This window comes from Anolis sagrei, chromosome 2 (assembly GCF_037176765.1).
Source record: "Anolis sagrei isolate rAnoSag1 chromosome 2, rAnoSag1.mat, whole genome shotgun sequence".
Taxonomy (NCBI): Eukaryota; Metazoa; Chordata; class Lepidosauria; order Squamata; family Dactyloidae; genus Anolis; species Anolis sagrei.
In genome coordinates, this window is record NC_090022.1 from 62,148,159 (window position 1) to 62,174,382 (window position 26,224).

Sequence of the window (26,224 nt, forward strand, 5' to 3'; positions counted from 1 at the left end):
AAGTTTGGTTGACTTATGATGACTCTATGAATGAGAAACCTCCAAGTCACCCTTTCATTAATAAAATATGACTTAATTCTATGCATGCATTTGTTGCTCTTCTCATATATTTTAGGAATGTAATATTTAATATTCTTGTTTTGCAATGAGACAATATCCTTTAGACAATATTCTAAAGAATATTGTCTCATTGTCTAAATAAATCTTTAGACAATATTCCCTATTGTAATAGCTGTATACTCAAAATCAAGAAGAACTATGTAAAGCAGTGGTTCTCAACCTGTGGGCCGCGGCCCAGCAGTAGCCCATAGGTATGAAAATCTGGTCCACATACCTCCTTCCTCTTTATTTATTTTATTTTATTTCTGCTCCTTTCCACAGAGCTAACCAGCTCCATCCCTTTTGGTACTAATGTTGAAGAGTATTCCCTGGTCAAAGTGGGTCCTGGTCAAAGTGGGCCCTGGTTAAAAAAAGGTTGGGAACCACTGATGTAAAGGGTTTTTTCTTATACTGATCATTTTCATAGCTTTTCCCAGTAAACTGGTTGATAGAAACACTTGAAATTCAAAGTAACACATATATGTCTTATACTGCAGTGGTGGCACAAACATTTCTTTTGTTTTACAAAGATTCTTTTGATCTGTTCAGCTGAAATATCTTTTTACTATGTTTTATAGAGCCTATGAAGTTGAAAGACGATTAAAAATTGTCTGTTTAACCCAATTTCCTAACTTTGAAACGGCATGCTGGTATACAGGAAGACACATGCTTGAATCATTCAAAGGTAAATAGAAGAGTGCCTTCTGTTTCCATCTCATTAAAGCCCAAACCATTATATTATTTCCTGTTAATGCTTACTTAAATTCACAGTCATACCTAACAGTTTTGAGTAATGAGGTTTTGGGGTCCAAATGAAACTCAGTGAAGTAACTTTTTAAAAAATATATTCAAATAGTTTTATGAACAATTACAAAGTTTTAGATTCTGTATCCAATAGGATACTAAGGTTCTATGTTGATGTTTGCTGATGAATGCTAACATTGATTACTTCATATTGTATTACCAGTGAAAAGTCTGACTGAGCAAGGAGCTTATCCACCCCTTTCTTCCTGCAAGCCAGGGGGAGGACAGTATGGTACATAAAGCTAAAATGTGACTGGGTTTGTAGAAAGTAAAGTCGAGGAAATTTACAAAAGGATCCTATTATTCATGGAAGCTACCTCTGCTCAAAATTCTGGAGCTTTCTTATAGGCCATCACTTCAAGACTATAGGAAAAGATCACGTGGGCAAGCAGATTTCCAATCCCATACTACCAAAGACAACCAATAAGTTTGAAACAGTAATCTCTTGAATGGCAACTTGAGCTTTGGTTTGTCAGAGATTTCAGATGTTTTGCATTTTGTCCCCAAATAAGAAATTCATTATTTAGCCTTAAAAGAAATGTACTGAGCAGAAATAAAAAATTTGACAGTTTTCAAATTTAGTTTCTAAATTCATCCTGCAGATTTATGACCATGCATATTCTCCTTGCAGTCTGTTTATTATATTGTTTGCATATTTGTAGACCTCTCCGTTGTATGTTTAAAAGCTTATTTCTTTTATTATGACTCTACAGGCGTAAAAGTATGTTGGTTTTCACTAAATAGCATTGAATTATTTTCTATGTTTAGCATTGCACAAAGCTGGAAAGCAGCCTGCTCCTCATTTAGTCCAAGGAGCAAAAATTCTCAATGGCGCTTTCAGATGTTGGACGAAAAAGCAGGTAAGTCTCTTTCTGAATTATAGATTTTCTAAGGTACTCCATAGGGATGGTATTTGGAGCAACCTTATTGGCAGCAGAAACAATAGTAATAAAAACGAAAATATGAAAAAAGTAGAATAATTTATTTATACCTCACATTTTGTATCATGAACTACATGGCCTCAGAAATAGCAAATATAATATATGTAAGCTGCAGATAAGGTTTTGTGGTGGATGGGAGTTCATGTCCAATTCTTACCAGAGGATAGCTTTAGTGACACATTAACCAAATTAGATTTAATTATAAGGAGCATACTGACCTGCCCAACAACAACAACAACAACAACAACAACAACAACAATTTATTTATAGATCACCCTGTCTCCCTGAGGGGACTCAGGATGGTTTACACACAATGTCCAAGCAAGTGCAAATACATTAAAGCAATACAGCATAATACAAATAATGACTACAGTGAGCTAATAGCATAAAAGAGTTAAGCATCATCATAATAAAAAGCCAGAAGGTATTAATAAAAATGACTCTGGTGCAGAGTTTGAATTGGGGATTTCTTAATGGAAAAAGGGATATGTGGGAAACCATCCAGAACAGTGTGTGTGTGTGTGGCGGGGGGGGGGGGGGTACCATGGTTCCTTGCAATATATAGGAAAGCATGGGGGAAATGTGTTTCCACTGTGAGATGGATCTAACCCATTTCTATTCACAGATCCAGCCCATTTCAACTTCTGTTTGTTAGAACCAGCCCTGCTGTATTTGAGGCTCTTTTAAACTGAAGTACTCAGTAACATTTCGTCACACATGAATTTAACTGTGTAATATTATAATATCTCTTGACACACTTTTAAGCCTTTGTATTTTGCTTTATTGTGTTCAAGGCTTTAGTGGAACATGAAGATGAACTCCCAGAACATTTTAAACCAGCACAACTCATTAAGGACCTTGCCAAAGAAATAAGATTAAGTGAGGTTGGTATTATTCTTTTATTTCTCCACAGACTGTCAAATGTTTTACATCCCTGCATCTAATTGGTGAATTGTTGACACTAATTCAAATCCAAAAGTTCCTTGTAAGACTAGCAGTATTCTTTTTCCTCAAAAATATAGATGCAGCTGTGATTATGTAAAAAAAAAAAAAAGAGGCCACATGTATTCTTATGAAGATATATATACATTTTCACTGGTACCATATACTGAATTTGGACCTAATTTGGTGGTTTAAATTTACCAAGGAGAAAGAAGATGTACGCTTTTTGAATACTATAAAAATTCTTTCAAATAGAACTATGTAGCCTTATGCTACATAATAGTGTTTGCCTCACTGAAACCAGTGGAAATTAATTGTGCTTACTCTGTCAGTGAGTTGGAATGGTCTTAGACATAAGGGCTGACCTGCAGGATCAGAGCAAGAACTCACTTGCCCCATAGTAGCCAAAAAAGTCAGACATAAGTGAAATACTGGGTTGTTGTAGGTTTTTCGGGCTGTATGGCCATGTTCTAGAAGCATTCTCTCCTGATGTTTTGTCTGCATCTGTGGCAGGCATCCTCAGAGGTTGTGAGGTCTGTTGGAAACTCTAAACCCAATTTTCCTAGTCTCCAACAGACCTCAGAACCTCTGAGGATGCCTGCCACAGGTGCAGGTGAAACGTCAGGAGAGAATGCTTCTAGAACATGGCCATTCAGCCCGAAAAACCTACAACAACCCAGTGATTCCAGCCATGAAAGCTTTTGACAATAAGTGAAATACTCATAGTCCATCTGATAGTATAAATAATATACTATGTATCCATATTGAGCAGTAATTGAAAGTGTTAATGGAGTCAACATTGACAGCCATTGCTACGTTTTGTGGAAAAGAATTCAATAGTGTTAATTGGGAACTGTGTGAAGAAGTCCTTGTTTCTGTCTCTGTGCCGGCACACCCAGACACTATAATGTTAAAACTAAGATGTGCTTCTCTCTTTATCCCGGTGAACTGCAAATGCCTTACTTAGAAGCTCAGAATTCCCAGCAATTGAGGCCACTCCAGATTTGAACATCAAACAGAACATTTATTTTTCGAAGTCCTTGACAGACTTGGCACAGCTTGATGAAGTTACAAACATAAATAGTCAATGTAGGAAACCATATAGATGTTCTTTCCTTCCCCTTTTCTTCAGCTGGTGAGTTAACTTTCCCCTAACGGTAGAAAAAATCCTGGGATCTTTTACCCTAACCCTGAGCTGCTATCTTTTAGAAAGAGCAGGTCTTCCCCTATCCTAGCTCAAGGTTAGTTTGGGGATGAAGTAATTGAGCCTCTCCCAATGGCAGAGAAATCCGGAGATATTCCCTGCCCCAGCGCTGAGCTGCTATTCTTTAGAAAGAGCAGGTCTTTCTCTGTCTGAGCTCAGCACCAGTTTCAAAGGCAAGAGAGTAACCGTACTCACAATGGCCTGTCCGAACTGCCTAGCTTGGCCACCAGCACATCTGAGGCTTTTTCTATAATAAAAAAGGCAGGAGAGCTTCTCCAAAATGGAGATCTCATCCCCAGGAAAAAGGGCAGTCTCTAGACCAAAAGGATACTTTTTAAACCAATAACAGCAAGAGGCTTGCAAGTTGGCTTCCAGCCTCTGTTAATGTTTAACTTTCGGGGTGCTGCTGAGACTGTAGCAACCCTAGGGGAAAATGCAAAGGGATGCTATTTTATGCAACTAAGGGGCAATGCAAACCAAGCTCCTGGAAGACGGAACAGTCTCCTATCACTCAATTTCACTGGCTGACTGTGAACTGTTTCTTTTGAGTGCAGAGAAGTCAGGATTGAGGCCGTGGAAGCATTCTACTTTTTATTGCTAGCATATAAAATATGAATTTTGATGATTATTAAAATAACAGAATAAATAGAAAATAATCCTTTTTAATTAGTCATACACTGTTAATTTTTATTGTACATCTTTTACTATGTTTCTTTTTACCTTGGGGAGAAAATGTAATTCTGTGTTATTTCTCCCATGCAAATTAATTTGACTTGTATTCTCTTAAAAGTGATTAGCATTTTTAAACAAAGCACTGCCTTCATCTCTTTCATTTCCTATTGTTGTAGGAAAAAGAAAAAAAATGAGAGACTACTCAGATGTTAGAGATTATAAAAGCTAGAACAAGAGAACAAGCCAGGCAAATAATTCATTGCTGGATTTATAATTATAACTAAGGGATAATAATTTTTCCTAACACAGATTGCATTACTGAATTATGCAAGTGTATGGCTATTATATCTACACAGTGCTATATAGTTTCTACTTTGCACTGGACCAAATCTTTCTGTTTTGCTTTTGAAATTTGTGGAAATTTCATAGTATGCAAGAAAATAACTACATCCTGCCATGCTGATGCTCACTATCAGAGTGTCTTTAAAATTGATATAGCTGGCTTGGTGGATGGTGTACTTTCTGAATGGCCGGGAAAAAAAAACCTGCCAGAAATATGTTTCTGTTGTTTTGTGTCTTTATGTCTTTTCCAACTTAAGGTGACCCTAAACAAACCTATCAATGGATTTTCTTGACAAGATTTTAGAGTGTTTTTTTACATTTGTTTCCTCTGAAGTTGGGAGAGCATGTCCTATCAAAGTTTGTCTAGTTTCCATAGCTGAGCAGGGATTCAAACCCACAGTCATGATCCAAGGCTCAAACCATTACACCACACTAGCTTTCATTTTATAGCACTTGGCTTCTTCTTTTTATAAAAAAAAAACTGGACAAAACTCCAAAGTAAGTCCATGGAGAGCAGTTATTCTGGAGATCTTCTCCTGTATTTTCCCAAGAAAGCTATTCAGAGTGAATCAACTGAATTTTCAGGTTTAGGAATAAGGCATTGCAAATTCTAAACCTGTCCCTTTGTAGAAGTATAGTTTGTGAACCCAATTTTTAATATTCAGGAACAATACTGTTGATATTTCCCAGATTTATCTCTCTCTACACTACAATTTAGGAATGATATGAGATTATTTAAAATGACATGAGATAGGGAGAATCACTTGCTTCATCAGCATCAAAGCCTGGATCACAATGTGGGTTTTCCCATGTGACCTTGTGCCTTCCTCTGTTTCCTTCTTTTCATCATTAGTGAAACAAAGTGTCTCAAAAGTATGTAGATGTTGTATTGTCGAAGGCTTTCATGGCTGGAATCACTGGGTTGTTGTAGGTTTTTTTGGGCTATATGGCCATGTTCTAGAGACATTCTCTCCTGACGTTTCGTCTGCATCTATGGCAAGCATCCTCAGAGGTAGTGAGGTCTGTTGGAACTAGGAAAAAGGGTTTATATAACTGTGGAATGACCAGGGTGGGACAAAGGACTCTTGTCTGCTGGAGCTAGGTGTGAATGTCTCAACTGACCACCTTGATTAGCATTTGATGGCCTGACAGTGCCGGGGGCAATCTTTTGTTATGAGGTGATTCGATGTCCCAGATTGCTTTCCCTCTGTTGTTTTGCTGTTGTAATATTAGAGTTTTTTTAAAATACTGGTAGCCAGATTTTGTTCATTTTCATGATTTCCTCCTTACTGTTGAAATTGTCCACATGCTTGTGGATTTCAATGGCTTCCTGTGTAGTCTGACATGGTGGTTGTTGGAGTGATCCAGCATTTCTGTGTTCTCAAATGTAGATGTTGATGGAAATTTGGTAAGTCAACATCTATGTAAGTTCCATTGATTCAGTGAATTTCCTCTCCTTAAGAATGGATTCAGAGCATGCTATGCAGGAGTCAAGTACCCATTTTTGAAAGTTGGCACTAAATTGGTGTCCATGTTCTCTTCTCATCTCTAGAATGCGTTGAAAGTCACCAAACCTGAAGTGAGTGCCAGTGTGAATGTTGAAGAGGTCAGCCCAGTGGAGAAAGAAGAAGCACCATTGCCAGCACCAGAGACGCCACCACCACCTCCTCCCCCACCATCACCACCTCCTCCACCACCACCAGTTGAAAAAGCCCCTAAGAAGAAGACTCCAAAAGCAATGAAAGAACCTAAGCCCTCAAAACTGGCCAAACCTCCCAAGCCCCCAAAACCTCCCAAGCCCCCCAAGCCTCCCAAGCCTCCAAAGGTACCAAAAGTGAAGGGTGAAGGGAAGAAAAAAGGCAAAAAAGCAAAAGAAGTTCCTTCTCCACCAGCCATTCCTAACTTGGACCTGCTTGAGGCTCATACAAAAGAAGCCCTAACTAAAATTGAAACACCAAAGAAGGGAAAGGTAAGTAGAGATGTTATAGTTGTTGCGTGTCTTAAAGTAATTTTCAATTCATGCCTAATTAATTGTGAAATCACCTGAGACGTGTGTATTATTGTTGCTGCCACTGTCGTTGGGAGGCTTGCCCTTGTTTACACAGAGTACACAATATTGTAAATACTGATGATGATGATGATGATGATGATGATGATATGTTCAGTTCTGGTTGGGAAACAGTGTATAGGTTTAGAATCGGGCAAATAAAGTGCCATCAATCCTGTTGACATGGAAAAGTTTTATATATACTTCAGTATGAGAAACCATTCGTAGTAAGCAGGTAGACTAGCCAATTTTCATTGTTACCTTGGTCTTGGCAGGTTATTCATAATTCAGGAAAATAATTTTCTGTTTCCTCCAAATTTGACATTTGAGTGGTCTATAAATTCCTGATATATCTTAGCTATTATTATTCAGAGAATTCATACTGACCAAATAAGCATGTGGTAATTAACAGAAGATAAACTGATTATTGTGTGTCTAGTGCAATTCGTGTGCAATTCGTGTGTTAGTAATACAGCTGAAAGAGTACTGTTCTATTATCTGGGCAGAGGCCACAAGGGGGTGCTTGAGAGAGAAGGATAGCTCATTTTGTTGGGGGGGGGGGGTGAGTTGAAAAAGGAAAACCATTTTCCCCATTTTCACTGGCTATTTCCCCATCCCACTTCTCATGTCACAAATGAGGGTTGTTTCCATGACAAGGACATGGATGGGGGGAATAACAGGAAAACAGGGGGAAATGATTTTCCTCTTACAACCCATCCTCTACCCTGTAAAATGGACTATCCTTCTCTCTCTAGTGCCCCCTTGTGGCCTCTGCCCAGATAATGGAACAGTACCACTAAAAGTAAGTATATACAAGGGGAAGTGTATTAGTACTATTTATTTCCTTGTTGCTTTCCACACATTGAGAGTAAAGTGGATCATGCAAGGCACCATTTGTGAGGGTCCTTCTCACCCACATGAAACCTGCTTTTTCATGGTTTTTAGGAGAGGGAGAATCTTGAAGATTCTTGAAGGCTCTCCCTCAACTAAAACTGTGTCAGAGGCTGTCCTCTTAAATTTATGAGCCCACATGTCTAATGTCCAAATAAACTTCTTCATTTGAGATATGTTAATTTGTTTAATCCTTTGATTTTATTTATTTATTTGAATTAGGCTGCCAAGAATCCTGTGAGTCCCCCTCCTAAAGAACCAGTAGAAAAGCAAAATGAGGTGGAAAAGTTTGAAATTCGTGAACAGAATAAGACCAAAACAGAAGCAAAGTGGAAATATAAGGTATGATGGACTATCTTCCCTTGTTTTTCTACAGATATTTCATTTCATTCCTGAGACGTACAAACTAGGATTGTGTAGAGCATTCTCTCATAAGTAGTTTACATGTCTACATGGGGGAAGGGGTGTGAATTGTTCCCAAATACGTTTTATTACCTGTCCTTTTGCTGCCTGTTTACTCCTGGTTGCTGTTCCAAACAGCAGCTTCTTTTATAAAAAGGCAGTAAAAACATAGTTGTCTTCTCGATTGTTAAGGTTATATCAGCAAATCAAGCATTACTGCAGAGGTCAATTTATTCTGTGTTTGTTTTTGTGAAGTAAACAGGAAAATGCTATATGTATATGCATATACAACTGAAAAAGGTGGAAATTGTAACATTTTGTTAGTCACGCTACTTGTCACAAGATAATGAGATTTTACTTTTGGAGAGAATTTTGTAAATTTTTGAGAATATCTTTTGTACATTTGTGAAAAATTCACAAAACTGACAAATATGATAATGGTTACCTTGTTGCACGGACTGGTAATTGTATGGACTGGTAAATGTAGCAGTAACATTGGATAGGCAGTTTGTGTCATTATGAGCTATCCTTTTGTGCTCTCCTCTCCCTTGTGTATGTGTGTGTATGCACCTTGGTTAGCTTCACAAAGGAAAGGGGCATTTGTTTTGCATTAAAACATTTTGCACAACAAAAATGCTTGCTGCCTCATTCCCAGCACTAGGAGTAAGATCTCATGAGGCGGCTGGAAAATGTTTGACTAATAGCCTGAGTAATGATAAGACTTTCATATCTATACTCAATGCTAATTAAGAAAATACACCTCACTACCTCTGAGGATGTTTGCCATAGATGCAGGTGAAACGTCAGGAGAGAATGCCTCTAGACCATGGCCATATAGCCCGAAAAAACCTACAACAACCCAGTGACTCCGGCCATGAAAGCCTTCGACAATACATTACACTTATTTATCTTATTGCCTTCCTTTCAAGGCAGATTTTATGAGGGCAAGATGTGGTGTTACCTATGTGGGCATTCTGATACACCATCTACCTGAAGCACTACATAAACTCTAATATCTCACAGATAAAATGTAATCCTAAAATATTTTCTGTTTTCCTAATTTTCAGAACAGCAAACCTGATTCATTATTGAAAATGGAGGAGGAACACAAGTTGGAGAAAACACCTTTATCCGGAAACAAAGACAATAAATTTATGTTTTCATTTTCAAACAAGAAACTATTGGGGTAGGTGTATTTTTGATGATTTGCAATGACGACGACAACAACAACAACAACATTATTATTATTATTATTATTATTATTATTAATATTAATAATATCCCACTACCATCTCCCAAAAGTGACTTGGGACAGCTGAAACAAAATAAATGAGAGTGGAAACAAAATACAATAAATATGTTGTCCATATAAGAAACCCCTCTATAGGCACATGGACAAGATGTAAGCTCAGTAGTACTAGCAATTCGATTTTATTGGTTTTATTGTTTTAATGTAGTTGATGTTTTTAATTTTGCAACCTTGTTTATATTGGGCTTGGTCCCCATGTAAACTGACCCAAATCCCTTCGGGGAGATAGAAGCGGGTTGTAAGAATAAAGTTGTTATTGTTATTTTACTGACACAAAACCACAGTATGTCACAGCAAACGAGATATATATGCTGGATTTCGTATCACAAAATCACAAGTCGAACACTTCCCAAGCGTTTAGGACTGTGTGATGTATGTTCGAATTATGCGTGCAGAAAAGGATCTTTTTGCAGTTGATAGATCGTAATTTTGTCAATGGTTATTGATATTGTTATTGTTATTATTATTATTATTATTATTATTATTATTATTATTATTCTCATGAGGCAGTTCACAAAATCCTTTTGTCACACAGTTCAAAGTTCCTGTGAAAATAAAATGCCCAGAAGCTGTTAGTGAAATGAGTGAAAATTGGGATAGCATACAGAAATATATTGACTGTTATTTTGGGCCAAGTCCTGTGTAGTTTAGTTGTGATGACATCTAGTTCTGATTTGTTCTCATTACAGATAATGCATTCAAAGTCATATCCGTGTTAATCAGAATATCAGTATGCAAAGGGATCTTGTAGCACCTTTGAGACTGAGAGAAAAAAGTATCTAAGGAAGCAAATTGTCGATGAAATGTTATGCTGCACTTCTTTGTCTCAGTTAGTCTCAAAGGCACTACAAAATCCCTTTGCCTACATGAGTAATATTAAAAATGCCATGCATTGCATCATTTTCTGCATATACATACCTATTGATTATATGTACCTGCTGTTTCTTGTATATGAAAAAAGATAAGATGATGTGATCATTACAAGTGTTGCCCTTTTGACTGCATTTCTGTTGTTTAAATAGTTCAAAGGGAGTGAAAACTCAGTTGAATCCTGGCATATTTGGATCCCTGCAAAATTTCAAAGAAGATAAAACAAAGCCTGTGAAAGATGAATATGAGTACGTTTCAGATGATGGAGAACTAAAGATTGATGAATTTCCAATTAGAAGAAAGAAAAACACCACAAAGAGAGATTTGTCCTGTAAGGCCATTTTTTCTTTTGTTTTATGAAAGCTGTTACCAAAACTAGTAATTTCTCCAGTTGTAGCAAAAGTAGTACATTCGCCAGCACCCTTTGGTGGCCATTCAGAGTTACCCCTTATGGGCCTGTGATCCTTGGATGCTGAAGCAAGAGGATACCATTGAGCTCACTGCTGTTCCCCATATGTAGCCGAAGTGGGTGGGCATACAATGAATCTCTTGTTTTGAAGAAAACCTTGGCAGAGTGAGAAGGATATTTGTTTGATCTCATGTTTGTTTTGTATTTGAATATTTTAGAGAGTAAAATTATGTGATCTATATAAAGGTTTCTTGGCAAAGGATGCATAAGTGTTAAATAGCTAGTACATTGCTAGTAGCAATAATGCTACTAGCAATGTACACATTACCCTCTTTCAATTTCTTTCTAGTTTTATCAGACAAAAAAGAAATTGCACAGTCCACACCAGTGAAGAAGCCAAAGGTAGAATCTGCATTGTACAAGGTATTTTTTTATCATATTATTATGATATTAGATGGGTTCTTGTATACATCACAAATGCTATATTTGGAGTTCCGTGTTGCCCATTGTTTGAGACATAATGTTGTAGTGTTACATCCTTGTATGTTTAGTCTAACATACTTACAAGTTTAATCTTTTGTATCATGTTCAGTGTGTCCCAAGCAGAGCTCTGCTAACACAATGGCAATGTCCCCTTCTTCCTTTTCTCTTGTCACCACTTCCCCTTTCTCTAAATCTTCTCCAGTTGACTTTTGATCTGGAAAGGCAATGTGGTGGTCTGTAATCTTGATGGTGAATGAACAGCATTGGTTATAGTATATTGTTTATCACCTATCATCAGTATTTTTATAGGGATTTTATGAAATCATGCTTGAGTTTTATATAGGAGGAAACAAGCTTTAAAAGTCAACTGGACTTCTCAAAAGCCAACTGGTAATGAACCGTGTTCCTTGGTTTGAATCAATGGCAGAGCACACAGCTTTCAGGCAAAAAGTCCCAAGTTGAGTCTCAATAGGCTGTCAAAAGCCTGGAGAGCCATTGGTTGTTACCATAGACAAAACAGGCCTATTTGAACTAATGCATTAATATGCTGTAAGGCAGTTAGCTTTGTTTCTATATTATCAAAGTACATTCTTAAAATGTATAGGATAGTAAATGAAGAAATTATTGTATCGCACCACAAATCAATTCATTGCTGACTGGCATGGTCACTCTTAAAAGATGTTCTTTTGCTGGCTTCTATAGAGTGATGATTCCTCAGATGAAGATTCCCTCCACATTGACACAGAGGCCAAGCCAGGGCGCAATGCAAAAGGAAAAAAAGAAACTGGAAGCTCAGCAGGCATCCTGGATCTTTTGCAGGCAAGCAAAGAAGTTGGGGGTTTAGAGTATAACACCAATAGGTAAGTATAAAGAGTGTAAGCAGGTTTTTGGGAAGTGTGACAAGCTAATGAATGGTCATGTCATGTTTGTAGTTGTCTGTCTACTACTGTGGTTCTGGATCTGGGCTTCTGCTATCGTGGTTTCATATATGCATATTAGACATGTATTTCAGTGGCAAACATGCTTTTCTTTCCTATAAATGCTAGCTGTGATTGTTGTTGTTGTTGTCACCTCATGGCTTGCAGGAAAGCAGCTGTAGAATATGTGTGTACAATAATACCATGTAGAATATGTGTAGAACACTCCCTACAAAAATGCTGAATATCTAAGTGTTAACAATAGTGAGGATTATTTATTTTAAAATAGGTGGCTCATTTAACAGAAAATAAGAATCATTTCATTCATACAACTAAAAGCCTTTGATTCATTTGCTCGCTCTCCTCGTTATTCAGTTTTTTTAAAGAGGAGATGCTTGAAAAATTCACTCAAAAACCCTAGGAAAGAACATGCTTGTCAAAATTACTTTTTCCAAAGGGCAACACAAATGAAATTGGACTCCCAATAGACTGGTTATTTGCTCATTCGCAACCATCACATTGCTCTTTTGCCATGACATCAACTTTGTCGTACTGTAAGCATGTACAATGAAGCATGTACAACGGCAAAAAAAGCCAATGGGATTTTGGCCTGCATCAATAGGAGCATAGTGTCTAGATCTAAGGAAGTAATGCTACCCCTCTATTCTGCTTTGGTTAGACCACATCTGGAATACTGTGTCCAATTCTGGGCACCACAATTCAAGAGAGATATTGACAAGCTGGAATGTGTCCAGAGGAGGGCGACTAAAATGATCAAGGGTCTGGAGAACAAGCCCTATGAGGAGCGGCTTAGGGAACTGGGCATGTTTAGCCTGAAGAAGAGAAGGCTGAGAGGAGATACGATAGCCATGTATAAATATGTGAGAGGAAGCCACAGGGAGGAGGGAGCAAGCTTGTTTTCTGCTTCCTTGGAGACTAGGACGCGGAACAATGGCTTCAAACTACAAGAGAGGAGATTCCATCTGAACATTAGGAAGAACTTCCTGACTGTGAGAGCCGTTCAGCAGTGGAACTCTCTGCCCCGGAGTGTGGTGGAGGCTCCTTCTTTGGAAGCTTTTAAGCAGAGGCTGGATGGCCATTTGTCAGGGGTGATTTGAATGCAATATTCCTGCTTCTTGGCAGGGGGTTGGACTGGATGGCCCATGAGGTCTCTTCCAACTCTTTGATTCTATGATTCTATGATTCTAAGTCTGTTCTAAGTAAAAAAGTAAAGTTTGTAACATTTTGCTGAAGTAGAATAATTTGAAATAAGGAGGAAAGCCACAAAGCAGTGAATTTCTACATTCTGTAAAGTGAAGGGACAAAGTTTTGGACAAGGAGTCTGCGATGTGCAGGCCTCAAGCTATTCTAGGGCTTGTTCATCAGTTTTCCCTGGAATTCTTAGCTGTTTCATACATTAATTTGTTGCATAAGGGGAGTATTTCCCTATCTTTCAGTTCCCTATTGCTGTGGTAATGTATTAAACTAGTAATCACATGGATGGATGCAATTTCTGTGACTGCTTTCCTAGCTAACAAACCTTACTACAAGTTCAATGTACTATATGTACAAACAGATTTAAATTGAAACTGAAGTCTCTCCAAAACACCCTTAGAGATACTTTAGCCAGTGTATCCTCTGACTTGTTGTTTCACAGCATTGATGACTTTGCATTAAATGTCTCAATGCATTCTGTAGGTAGTTTGGCATCAATGTGTCATATCAGTTTTTCCTTTGCAGAAGCAGTTAAGATTCCTGTCATGTGCACTGAAGCATAGAATAGAGCTCTAGATGAATCCGATTTTCAGATTTCCTTTCTCTTCTCAACTTTCTTGGGCCTTCTTTAAACAAAATTAAATTGCATGGTTTTTGTTCTCCATCATTCCCTGCTTATGAAAACAATGCTGGGTAAGGCCAAAGGGGTTCCATTTTCTCATTCCCAAGCAATTGTAGAGACATGTCTCTGTATTCATTTCACCAGTCCTCTCTTTAATTTGTATTTTCTCTGTAACTTTCAGTTTCCTTCTCTCTTCTTCCCTTCCCCTTCTTCCCCTTCCTTCCCTTCCTATCCCTTCTCTTCTTTCTGATTTTCCTCACCAACCCTGTCTGACAAAATCTGACCTGGACAAGAGACCTTCACTGCACTGTTTCGGCTACAGAGCTGGACTGGCAGTTGAATCTTCCTTTGGGTGCATTTACACTGTAGAATTAATGCCGTTTGACACCACTTTAACTGCCATAGCTCATTGCTATGAGATCCTGGAATGTGTAGTTTGGTGAGGAACTGGGATTCTTTTTCAGAGATTGTTAAAGACCTTGTGAAACTATAACCCTCACGATTTCATATCAAGTTAAAGGTGTCCAATGGCATTGATTCTGTAGTGTAGATGTAGCCTGTGACATTGTTGATATAATAGCATCCTTACCTGTGGGCATCATGGTCATTTAATGGGTACAGAGAAGACTGCCTGGAATGTGGAGCTTTGCTTTGCAAGAGAAAGCAGAAAGCAGAGCCACTCCCCACCCCCTATCATTCTGGCAGGACCATGAACTATTCTTCATAGAATTATTTATCCTTACAAGTGTACTTCTGGAATCTTTTGTGTCACTAGCACTTTAGTCTGTTGATGAGGCATCGCTTGATGGAACTTTTCTGCATTGCACAATTCTAACATATTGTTGCTGAGGCTCCATCTGATTTGCTAAGAAAACAATTTCCAAGGACCCTTTCTTTCTGACTCACACTTGAACTTCATAGATTTCAGTGTTTACAAAGAGAAGGGTTTCAAAAGTGATATGTATTTCATCCACAGTGGTAGATAACAGCTCTATAATTAGAGCAGCCTTTCCTGTGCTGCGTACAATCTGGGTCCCAATATTTCAGCCCAGAAATCTGATGCAATCACACATGGGCACTCCATTGGATTTATGGCATTGAACTGATTAGATGAACTCCTGCCATCTTGTGTGTACATACAAATATAGGTATTATAAAACTTAAAAATAATCTGAAATCCAAAACTCTTCAAACAAGGGATGCTCAATCTGTAATTATAATGACAACATCATCAAGCAGAAAGATCACCCTTTGTTGAGAATTCAAGGTGCTGTCACTGAGAAGATTTCTTCACCATATATTTGGAAACTAATAAGGCATAAGAATCAGAGCTCCTTGGCCAAACTTCAACTTTGGGCTCATCAGAATTTGGAATGTAATGTAAACACTTTCAGTTGGGCGTGGTAGCAAACTGGACTCTCTTAACAGAGGGTCTGTGGAAAGTGTACTGTAATTGCCCAAACAGGACATTATGAGAGCATGAGCAAATGTCACCCAGTGTTCTGGAGCTTCCAGTGCTGGCAAACCAACTGTAGCTATGCATATGCACTCCTGAACATTGATGCAACCCTGACACTTTCATATCAAGGTGGCCTCCCCAAATTATTTGCCTGCTTCATATGGTATTTCTATGGAAGCATCTACCTTAAAGGTCCTTTTACACTTATGCTATAATCCATTTTGGAATGGATTAAACAGAACAGGAATGGGTTCGAGAATGGAAAATGGCCACAGTATCTCCTAATTGCAGATCAGAACCAAACCTGGAATTACAGTATCCATGATGAAACAGCTGTCAGAAAATTTGCCCCCCTCCCTTTACCAGTCTGCTGAGATGCACTAATGCACATATAAATGTTCATTAGGACCATGACAGGGCACAGAAAATGAGAACAAAAGGTTAGAACTCTATACCGTTTCCTTGGGAATTATGTGGTTCCCTCTCCCAGGGGAGTATGTATGTCCTTGTCTGATGGTGCTTGTCCTCTGGCTATCCATGTTTTGGCCATGCATGATATATACTGTGGTCAGTTCTAGCGCATTATCTGGCTTATTCCTGATTTTGGGTGAGCTTTTTTAATGCACTGTTTCTGGCTGGAGATGCACTGCAGGTCACATTGTGTTTTTTGTGGCCACAGTGCCTTTGAGCTAGTTTTGACTTGCATTATATGGTCAGTGTGGATGCATTCTTATATTATCCACTTGGTATCAAGATTTAATTTGCCAGGATTACAAAAGTGCATTGATCAGATTATGAAGTAAATAAATATTCCTGAATGGTTATGGATGAATTTATTTAATAGTATCATAAAAATAATTATTTCCTTTGAACTTATAATAAGTTCTCATAAAATCAATTTAGAAGTGATTCTTGACATCTGGGAGATTCAGTAAAATCTTTCTGGACATTTTCCAAATTTGAGAGATTTCTTTGCCAATTTAATGATAGTTATTGAGTAAACTTAATTTCTAGAGTCTTCTCTACATCAGCAGACCCTCTTCCCCATAATTTTCTGAATCTGTGTTTTGCATAGGAGGGATTTTTTTAAAACCCATTCATTTTCCAATATTTTTGCTTACTATTCTTTGTTTGATCATAACAGAATCTTTGCAAAATATTGGAAATCTGTTACTGTCCATTAACCAAACTTTTGAGATAGCAAAAATACAAATAATAGATTTTAACTACATGAGAAACGAAATACAGGATGAGTATCTCTTAACCGGAATTCCAAAATACTCCAAAAATCTATTGTTCACATGTGTGGAAGAGATAGTGATATTTTTGCTGATGGTTCAATGGACACAGACTTTGTTTTGTGAACAAGATTATTGAAAATATTGTATAAAATTACATTCCGACTATGAGTATAAGGTATGTATGAGATATCAATAAATTTCATGTTTCATAAATTTAATCCCACTCCCAAGATGTCTTATGCATGTTTTTGCACATGCAGTTTTTCAAAATCTTGGGGAAATGCATTTTGGATAAGGGATATTCAACCTGCATACATTGTTGTTATTATTACTTTTGTTATCTTCTTTTTCCTCGGTTAGAGACTCAAAGTGACCTATACATACTTAATGATTCACAAAATGCAGAAGTTAAAAAAAGATTAAAATATAAAAATTAAATAAAATCAAAATAAAACATAAACTAGTACATATTCACTCCACCAACACAACTATTGGGAAAATACGGTATATGGTTTTAAGTGGGCTGGACTTTATGCAGTCAATCGTTAAATACCTGTTGAAACAGAAAACTCATTACAACAACGATGTTCTCTCCCCCCCCCCCGCACTACCCCCCCCCCCCCCTCCAAAGAGAAGAAAAGAAATGAAAGCAAGGTGCCACGTTAATTTATCTCGGGTGGATATTCCAGTGTTTGGGCATGAGCTGCATAGGATTCAGCTATTACTTAATTGTCTAACCATTTGATAAATGGTTGCCAGGTATAATGTACTGGAATTCATAATGTAATTATGCTATCCTGGACAACAGAAGCTGTTTTGTAGTTTTATCTTACACTAACTTTCAAAAACTGAATTAACTGCCCTTTCAATGGGAACGTGACAGGGACCAATTCTGCAATTATCAATGTATTTAAGAAGAAAGCGTCAAGCACAGAAAATTGGAGCTAGTTTTGTAGCTCATGCAGGGATGAAAGGAAATATCACTGTTACATTCAGGGAGAAGTTGATGTTAGAGTTCTTCCTTCTGAATATAATTTGAAGGATCAAGAAACATTTGAAGTTTGGGAATGAATAAGATACCAGCATCAACCAGACATACACTCCATTTAAGGAAGCTTTCTTCCATAATTTTTAAATTCACACTGATTTTTTTCTTTTGGAAAAAAATAAATCAATAATCACTGAAACCACAAAAGGAGGATGCATTTTTTCCAGATGTTAATAATTGTTTCCTGTTTCAAATTTCACTATGAACAGATCCAGAATTATTAAGCTGCAAATGTTGCCTAATGGAAAACACATTGGGCACCATCCAGAATAAACACTTCCCATGGGGAAGGGAAAGCCAACCCATGTTTAAAGGAAGTTATTCCATCAGAGGGAGACTGAGTGTTAAACCAAAGGCAAAGTGACAGAATGCTGAATTAAAGGACACAGTGCATCAACAGCCTTCTCTGTTCATTCTCGGCTGAAATGAATGAGTTTGCTTAGGAGCGACTGCCAGCAGATTTTGCCTGAATGTTTTACCACTTTAAGAACTGATTAAACAATCCATCTGTGGCATGCCACCCCCTACCCAGAGCCACTGGTTTTGATCAGATCTCACCATTTATTTGCTAAAGCTCTCTTGCTTCAGGCAGTTCCGTTCTAATTTGACCATTTAGCAGGCTGCTTTTGATGGTCCATTTGCACTGTATCGGTGGCTTAAAGCTTTAAGGAAGCTGTTGGAGAAAGCAAGCAAGTGGTCTAAAATGATAATTGCTAAAGCCAAGTTAGCTCAATTCACATATAAAACCATGAGTTGAACTAGTCCTGTTGAGCACATAATGTCAGTAGGCTAAAAGGCTTTACTATTTGTAGGCTAAAAGGGCTTACTATTTGTTATTGGTGTAATGTTAATATTACTTTGCAATGAAAAGAGCCTGGAAAAGTTTGTATTTTGGACAGAGACTTTCAGAATCCACCCACCAACATGGCTCTGCTGGTTAGAGGATTCTGTGTATTGCCACCCAAAAACTTAACGTTTCCAGACAGTTTCAAGGAATATTAAGTCACACAGCAATAGAGTATGTTAGCATTCCAATAGGAAACAATGAATACAGGATGAGTATCCCTTATCCAAAATACTTGGGACCAGAAGTGTTTTGGATTTCAAATATTTGATGAAGGGGGATTTTAGAGTACCTGCATCTGCATATACATGCATGTTGTTGTTCATTCGTTCAGTCGTCTCCGACTCTTCGTGACCTCATGGACCAGCCCACGCCAGAGCTCCCTGTCGGCCGTTACCACCCCCAGCTCCCTCAAGGTCAGTCCAGTCACTTCAAGGATGCCATCCATCCATCTTGCCCTTGGTCGGCCCCTCTTCCTTTTGCCTTCCACTTTCCCAAGCATAATTGTCTTCTCTAGGCTCTCCTGTCTCCTCATGATGTGGCCAAAGTACTTCAGCTTTGTCTCTAGTATCTTTCCCTCCAGTGAACAGTCGGGCTTTATTTCCTGGAGGATGGACTGGTTGGATCTTCTTGCAGTCCAAGGCACTCTCAGCACTTTCCTCCAACACCACAGCTCAAAAGCATCGATCTTCCTTCGCTCAGCCTTCCCTAAGGTCCAGCTCTCACATCCGTAAGTTACTACAGGGAATACCATGGCTTTGACTAGGCGGATCTTTGTTGCCAGTCTGATGTCTCTACTCTTCACTATTTTATCGAGACTGGACATTGCTCTCCTCCCAAGAAGTAAGCGTCTTCTGATTTCCTGGCTACAGTCTGCATCTGCAGTAATCTTTGCACCTAGAAATACAAAGTCTGTCACGGCCTCCACGGTTTCTCCCTCTATTTTCCAGTTGTCAATCATTCTTGTTGCCATAATCTTGGTTTTTTTGACGTTTAGCTGCAACCCGGCTTTTGCGCTTTCTTCTTTCACCTTGATTAGAAGGCTCCTCAGCTCCTCCTCGCTTTCGGCCATCAGAGTGGTGTCATCTGCATATCTGAGGTTGTTAATGTTTCTTCCAGCAATTTTCACCCCAGCTTTGCATTCATCCAGCCCCGCACATCGCATGATGTGTTCTGCGTACAAGTTAAAAAGGTTGGGTGAGAGTATGCAGCCTTGCCGTACGCCTTTCCCAATCTTGAACCAGTCTGTTGTTCCGTGGTCAGTTCTGACTGTTGCTTCTTGGTCCTTGTACAGATTCCTCAGGAGAGAGACAAGGTGGCTTGGGATGCCCATCCCACTAAGAACTTGCCACAATTTATTATGATCCACACAGTCAAAGGCTTTAGAATAGTCAATGAAGCAGAAGTAGATGTTTTTCTGAAACTCCCTGCCTTTCTCCATTATCCAGCGGATATTGGCAATCTGGTCTCTCGTTCCTCTGCCTTTTCTAAACCCAGCTTGAACATCTGGCAACTCTCGCTCCATGTATTGCTGGAGTCTTCCTTGCAGGATCTTGAGCATTACCTTACTGGCATGAGAAATAAGGGCCACTGTACGGAAGTTTGAGCAGTCTTTCGCATTTCCCTTTTTTGGTATGGGGATATAAGTTGATTTTTTCCAGTCTGATGGCCATTCTTGTGTTTTCCATATTTGCTGGCATATGGCATGCATCACCTTGACAGCATCATCTTTTAAGATTTTAAACAGTTCAGCTGGGATCCCGTCGTCTCCTGCTGCCTTGTTGTTAGCAATGCTTCTTAAGGCCCATTCAACCTCACTCCTCAGGATGTCTGGTTCTAATTCATTCACCACACCGTCATAACTATCCTCAATATTATTATCCTTCCTATACAGATCTTCTGTATAGTCTCGCCACCTTCTCTTGATCTCTTCAGCTTCTGTTAGGTCCCTGCCATCTTTGTTTCTTATCATACCAATTTTTGCCTGAAATTTACCTCCAATGTTTCTAATTTTCTGGAAGAGGTCTCTTGTCCTTCCTATTCTGTTGTCTTCTTCCACTTCCATGCATTGCTTATTTAAAAATAGTTCCTTATCTCTTCTGGCTAACCTCTGAAATTGCGCATTTAACTGGGCATATCTCCCCTTATCCCTGTTTCCTTTTGCTTTCCTCCTTTCTTGGGCTACTTCCAGTGTCTCAGCAGACAACCATTTTGCCTTCTTGGTTTTCTTTTCCTTTGGGACGTACTTTGTTGCCGTCTCCTGAACAATGTCGCGGACTTCTGTCCATAGTTCTTCTGGGACTCTGTTTACTAAATCTAGTTCTTCAAATCTGTTCTTCACTTCCACTGTATATTCGCTAGGAATGTTAGTGAGATCATATCTAACTGGTCTGTGTATTTTCCCTGATCTCTTTAGTTTTATTCTAAATTGGGCAATAAGAAGTTTGTGATCTGAGCTACAGTCAGCCCCAGGTCTTGTTTTCACCGACTGGATGGATGTCCGCCACCTTTGGCTGCAAAGGATGTAGTCAATCTGATTTCGGTGTTGACCATCTGGTGAGGTCCATGTATAAAGCCGTCTTTTAGGTTGTTGGAAGAGAGTATTCGTTATACACAGCGAGTTTTCCTGGCAAAATTCTATCAGCCTGCGTCCCGCTTCATTTTGTTCTCCCAGACCATGCTTGCCTGTGATCCCTGTTGTCATTTGACTTCCCACCTTGGCATTCCAGTCTCCTGTAATGAAAATAATGTCTCTTTTTGGTGTATTATCCAGTAGGTCCTGCAGATCCTCATAGAACTGATCTACTTCTGCTTCTTCAGCAGCTGTGGTTGGGGCGTATATTTGGATCACTGTAATGTTGAAAGGCTTTCCTTGCACTCGAATTGAGATCATTCTGTCATTTTTTGGGTTGTATCCAAGCACCGCTTTAGCGAATTTCTTATTAATTATGAAGGCTACTCCATTTCTTCGATGTTCCTCTTGTCCGCAGTAGTAGATCTGGTGGTCATCTGATGTGAAGTGGCCCATTCCAGTCCATTTCAGTTCGCTGACCCCCAGAATGTCTATCTTTAGTCTTGACATCTCACCAATAACAACATCCAATTTGCCCTGGCTCATAGATCTTACATTCCAGGTTCCTATGGTGTGTTGATCTTTAGAGCATCGGATTCGTCGTTCGCCTCCAGTACCGTCGGCCGCTAGCCTTCCTTTCGGCTTTGAGCTAGCTGCGTCATCACATCTGGGGCTAGTTGAACTTATCCTCTGCTCCTCCCCAGTAGCATTTTGGCCATCTTCCGACCTGGGAGTCCCATCTTCCAATGGCATACCGACATATCTCTGGTTGTACTGGTCCATTTAGTTTTCTTGGCAAGGATACTGGAGTGGTTTGCCATTGCCTTCCCCAGGGATCACGCTTGGTCTGACCTCTCTGCCACGACCGTCCCGTCTTGGGTGGCCCTTCACGGTTTCGCTCATGACATCATTGAGGTGCTCAAGCTCCAGCGCCCCGACAAGGCGGTGATCCTTTGCTGGAGATATACATGCATACATAATTAGTTTTCTTGGCGATAGGACTGAAGGCTAAACATGAAATTCATTTATGTTTCACATATAACTTAATACAGTATTTTAAATAATGTTATGCATAAAGAAAATTCTTATATAGAACTATCAGAAAGCAAAGGTGTCATTATCTCAATTGCCCATGTGGACATTTTCAGATTTTGGAGTATGTTGGGATTTTAATGTTTGCCAGAGCAGGCTGATGGGAACGGGCTAACATTAGCACCAGCTCCCTTTTTTGAATTGATTTTCCTGACTAGGAAGTTCCCAGCCACCACTTGTCCTGCTGGGGAAAAAATGACTGTGATCTTTCCATGTTTCACGCCAGGAAAAAGCAACCCCCCCAAAGTAATCACCTTTTCCCTGGCATTTGCTGCAGTAGATGGGAAGAGTATGCTAGACGACAACTCATAATTCCCTAACAGGAATGTCTTCCACTTGCTGCTTAACATGGCAAGAGGTTGAATACCCAAGGCTCAAATTTAGAAGGGAAAAAAATGAAACTGAGCTGGCAAAAGAGGGTTCTAATTCCAGAGGACAATCAAGGAAGTTTTTAATCAGCCTGCGATTTGAAAGGACAAACATGGTGGGGCTACACATGTCAGTTCTTTGCAGGGTTTTCCCTGTTTGGGATTTCTCAAACCTGCAGTAGCTGGTGGCCTGCCTGTCAGTGTTGTGGTGAGTCCACTCCAGATGTTAATCTGAACTTTAAAGGTACAAAACTAGAGACTGCCATTGACTTGAGAAATATAAATTCCCAGAAAAAAATTGAAAAATTCAGAGGGAAAACTTTCCTTTGTTTCCAAACCTCATTCCCTTCACTCTCTGGAAAAAAAGGGATCAGTGCAGGGAAAGGAAATACAGTGACTTACAAGTTCTATGACTGTGCTCTTAATTCAAATTGCTCTTATGTCAGATCAGACTTCCCCATTGAAGAAATAATAATGGTGATTATGATAATGATGATGATTTGAAATGTTATTAATCTGTTCCATCCCCCCATTTTTATAATACATAATAAAAGAGATTTCAAAGAAATAGACTGGATTTATTAAGTGTAGAGCATGTATTTTCCTTCAGACTTCACTTAATTTTCTTCTTTACTGGGATTTGACTTTTTTTTGTCACAATTTCCTCACTTGCAAGGTGTTTCAATGAAAATCTGTCCAAGGATGTTGATTTCTTCCTCCTAGTAAAATTCTTCAGCAATTTTTTTGTCGTGTCAGGAGCGACTTGAGAAACTGCAAGTCGCTTCTGGTCTGAGAGAATTGGCCGTCTGCAAGGATGTTGCCCAGGGGATGCCCGGATGATTTTTGATGTTTTTATCATCCTTGTGGGAGGCTTCTCTCATGTCCCTGCATGAAGAGCTGGAGCTGATAGAGGGAGCTCATCCACCTCTCCCCGGATTTGAACCTGTGACCTGTCGGTCTTCAGTCCTGCAGGCACAGGGGTTTAACCCACTGCGCCACAGGGAGCTCCTCTTCAATGATTAATTAGAATGAATAACTTGCCTATTTTACTCAGGATATAGGTTTACTGATGATAGACTACCGGCCCTTCAGCTTTCCTACAGTTTCCCAGAGCCCTGGGATTGCAAAAATAACAGCAAGGGCAAGAGCAAGGAGCTTTCCTGGCTGCTCCTTTAAAACCCTGCTTTAGAGGTTTCACTGTAGGTTGTGCCCATGTCCCTGCCAGTGCCACTCATTGCATAGGCACCAGCAGATGCCTGTGGCATACGGGAGTGCAGATGGATTTCTGTGGCTAAGGGTAGTTATGATGACAACACGAATGAGGTGGCAGCTCAGCAAGGTGGATGGGACCAGGCTCATCTGGACAGCTGCCCCAGAGTGACCATATGAATGCTGAATCTGGAGCTCCTATGAGGGCAGATTTAGATCTGGTTAATCTGTTCAGTGTAGACCAGGCCTGCACAACCTTTGGCCCTCCAAGTGTTTGGGACTCCAACTCCCAGAAGCCCTAGCCAACTTGACCAATGGTCAAGTGTTCTGGGAGCTGAAGTCCAAAACACCAGGAGGGCCATAGGTTGTGCAGGCCTGATGTAGACAGACCTTGCCTTCTGCTTACAGAACAGTTTGTGCTCATTCCCTCACTTTACAAAAAACTGATATATGAAAGGTACGGAATGGGTAATCGATATACCTGTGCTGCAGAGAATGAGCATAAACTGTACTTTAAACAGAAGACCTTCCATTTGGGGAGCATGCAGGACCCAGCAGTAATTCTAACTCTGCAAACTAGATTTTTTTCTGGATGGAGGAACAGCCACAATTGTCACCAGCTTTCTCCCTCTGAAGCAGCCAAACTGTCCTGGAGACTCCCACAACCCTCCACAAGAGATTTTCAGGGAATAAGGAGAAGAGGAGTAAGTGTAAGGCACCTCCATGTTGTCTGTAGGATACCCAACAAATTCATACTTATAGCTGGGATGAGATGCATTAGCACAACATATAACATGAACCAAGCCCCAAACATGGTGGGGTTTAAAACTCTGACAGAAAGCAAAGTGTGTTTGAAATCTATTGTACATATGTCTGCAATATCCAAACTCTTACATGAGCCTATCCTATCTGGACTTCATAAAAACTGAGGTGACAATTTTATTTTTTATTTACTTTTTAGTTATATATAATCTTTCTGCCAGTGAGTGATCTATCTATCATGCTGAAGTAGCAATGTAAAAAAAATGGAAATTTTCCTATACTTGCTGAGAAATAATATTTTCACATGTCTCTGACAAAAAAGTGTGAGCAACTGTGAAATTCTATACCTTTGCACAAGAGTGAAAAGACCAGTTTTTTTAAAAGGGAGAAGGGTTTGCTCAAGTGAAGTATTTTTCACACAATTGTGTAATGTACAAAATAATATTTTAAGCATGAAATGGTGTATTTTGCACAAAAGCCAATATATTCCCTATAGTAAGGTTGCTTTGCACAAAAGTTCACATCCATACACATATAAATACCTTTTAAATGAAAATTAATATTGCCAAATGGAAAATATTTGAAACTTTCCACATAATGCATTAGAATGAAATAAATAAAATTTTGTACCCCAAATTGGAGACAAGCCCAATATTGTAAATGGCTTTGTATGCTTATTCTGGACTTGCTGTGTTCATTTTGAGCTGAAAGATCTCTTTTTGTTTTTGTTTTCTCCCTTTAGTCAGCCACCTGCATCTCCCAGCACACAGGAAGCCATCCAAGGAATGTTGTCCATGGCAAACCTCCAGTCTTCAGATTCTTGCCTACAGCCTTCATGGGGCAGCAACCAGGCCAAGAATAACTCTATGTCTGCCCCAAACTCCAAAAAAACTGGAAGCAGCAACAACAGAAATGCAGGCAAGAGGTTACTCAAGAAGAGTGCAAAAAATAACATTACAATTGAAGACTATGATGAGGACCAGGACCATTTAGATGCCTGCTTTAAAGATTCTGATTACGGTAAAGGAAACCTGACTCCTCCCATCTCTTTCTGTGGGACTATTAAAATATACTCACGTTTATGTTAAAATATACTCATGTTTATGACCGGTAGTCGGGTGGGGGTCCTATGGTAAGAGAAGTGCCTTTTGGCAATTAATCATGAACCAGAGACCTGGATATTTTCTAGTGGTCTGCATTTTGTTTTTTTACAGAATCAGTACAATTTGACATATGTTCCAAGTCACAACATCTGTACTGCTCAATTGATTCTATTTCACTTTTTAAAAAATCTGTGTGACCTCATGGTACAAGGTTGTTTTTTTAAAAAAATGCAGCTAAACCATTGTTCATGTTTACTAAGTATATGTTTGTTAAAAGAATTGGGTCACAAACACAATATAGTGGCAAATGAAGGTTTCCTTTTTAGTGAGACTAGATATTCACTCTGGGCTTCAGTG

At 39.1% G+C, this 26,224-nt stretch overlaps 1 protein-coding gene across 2 annotated transcripts in view; it reads left to right on the forward strand.

Moving 5' to 3' along the window:
• Positions 1-26,224, forward strand: part of PHF2 (PHD finger protein 2) — a 140,819-nt gene that overhangs the window by 104,379 nt on the left and 10,216 nt on the right. For both annotated transcript variants that reach the window (XM_060766005.2, XM_060766006.2), the window contains exons 9-18: positions 678-784; positions 1,672-1,763; positions 2,639-2,728; positions 6,557-6,973; positions 8,165-8,284; positions 9,412-9,530; positions 10,676-10,854; positions 11,282-11,355; positions 12,118-12,275; positions 25,507-25,784. In XM_060766005.2, the coding sequence (XP_060621988.1) occupies positions 678-784; positions 1,672-1,763; positions 2,639-2,728; positions 6,557-6,973; positions 8,165-8,284; positions 9,412-9,530; positions 10,676-10,854; positions 11,282-11,355; positions 12,118-12,275; positions 25,507-25,784 (1,634 nt within the window). The remainder of the gene's footprint in view (positions 1-677; positions 785-1,671; positions 1,764-2,638; positions 2,729-6,556; positions 6,974-8,164; positions 8,285-9,411; positions 9,531-10,675; positions 10,855-11,281; positions 11,356-12,117; positions 12,276-25,506; positions 25,785-26,224) is intronic.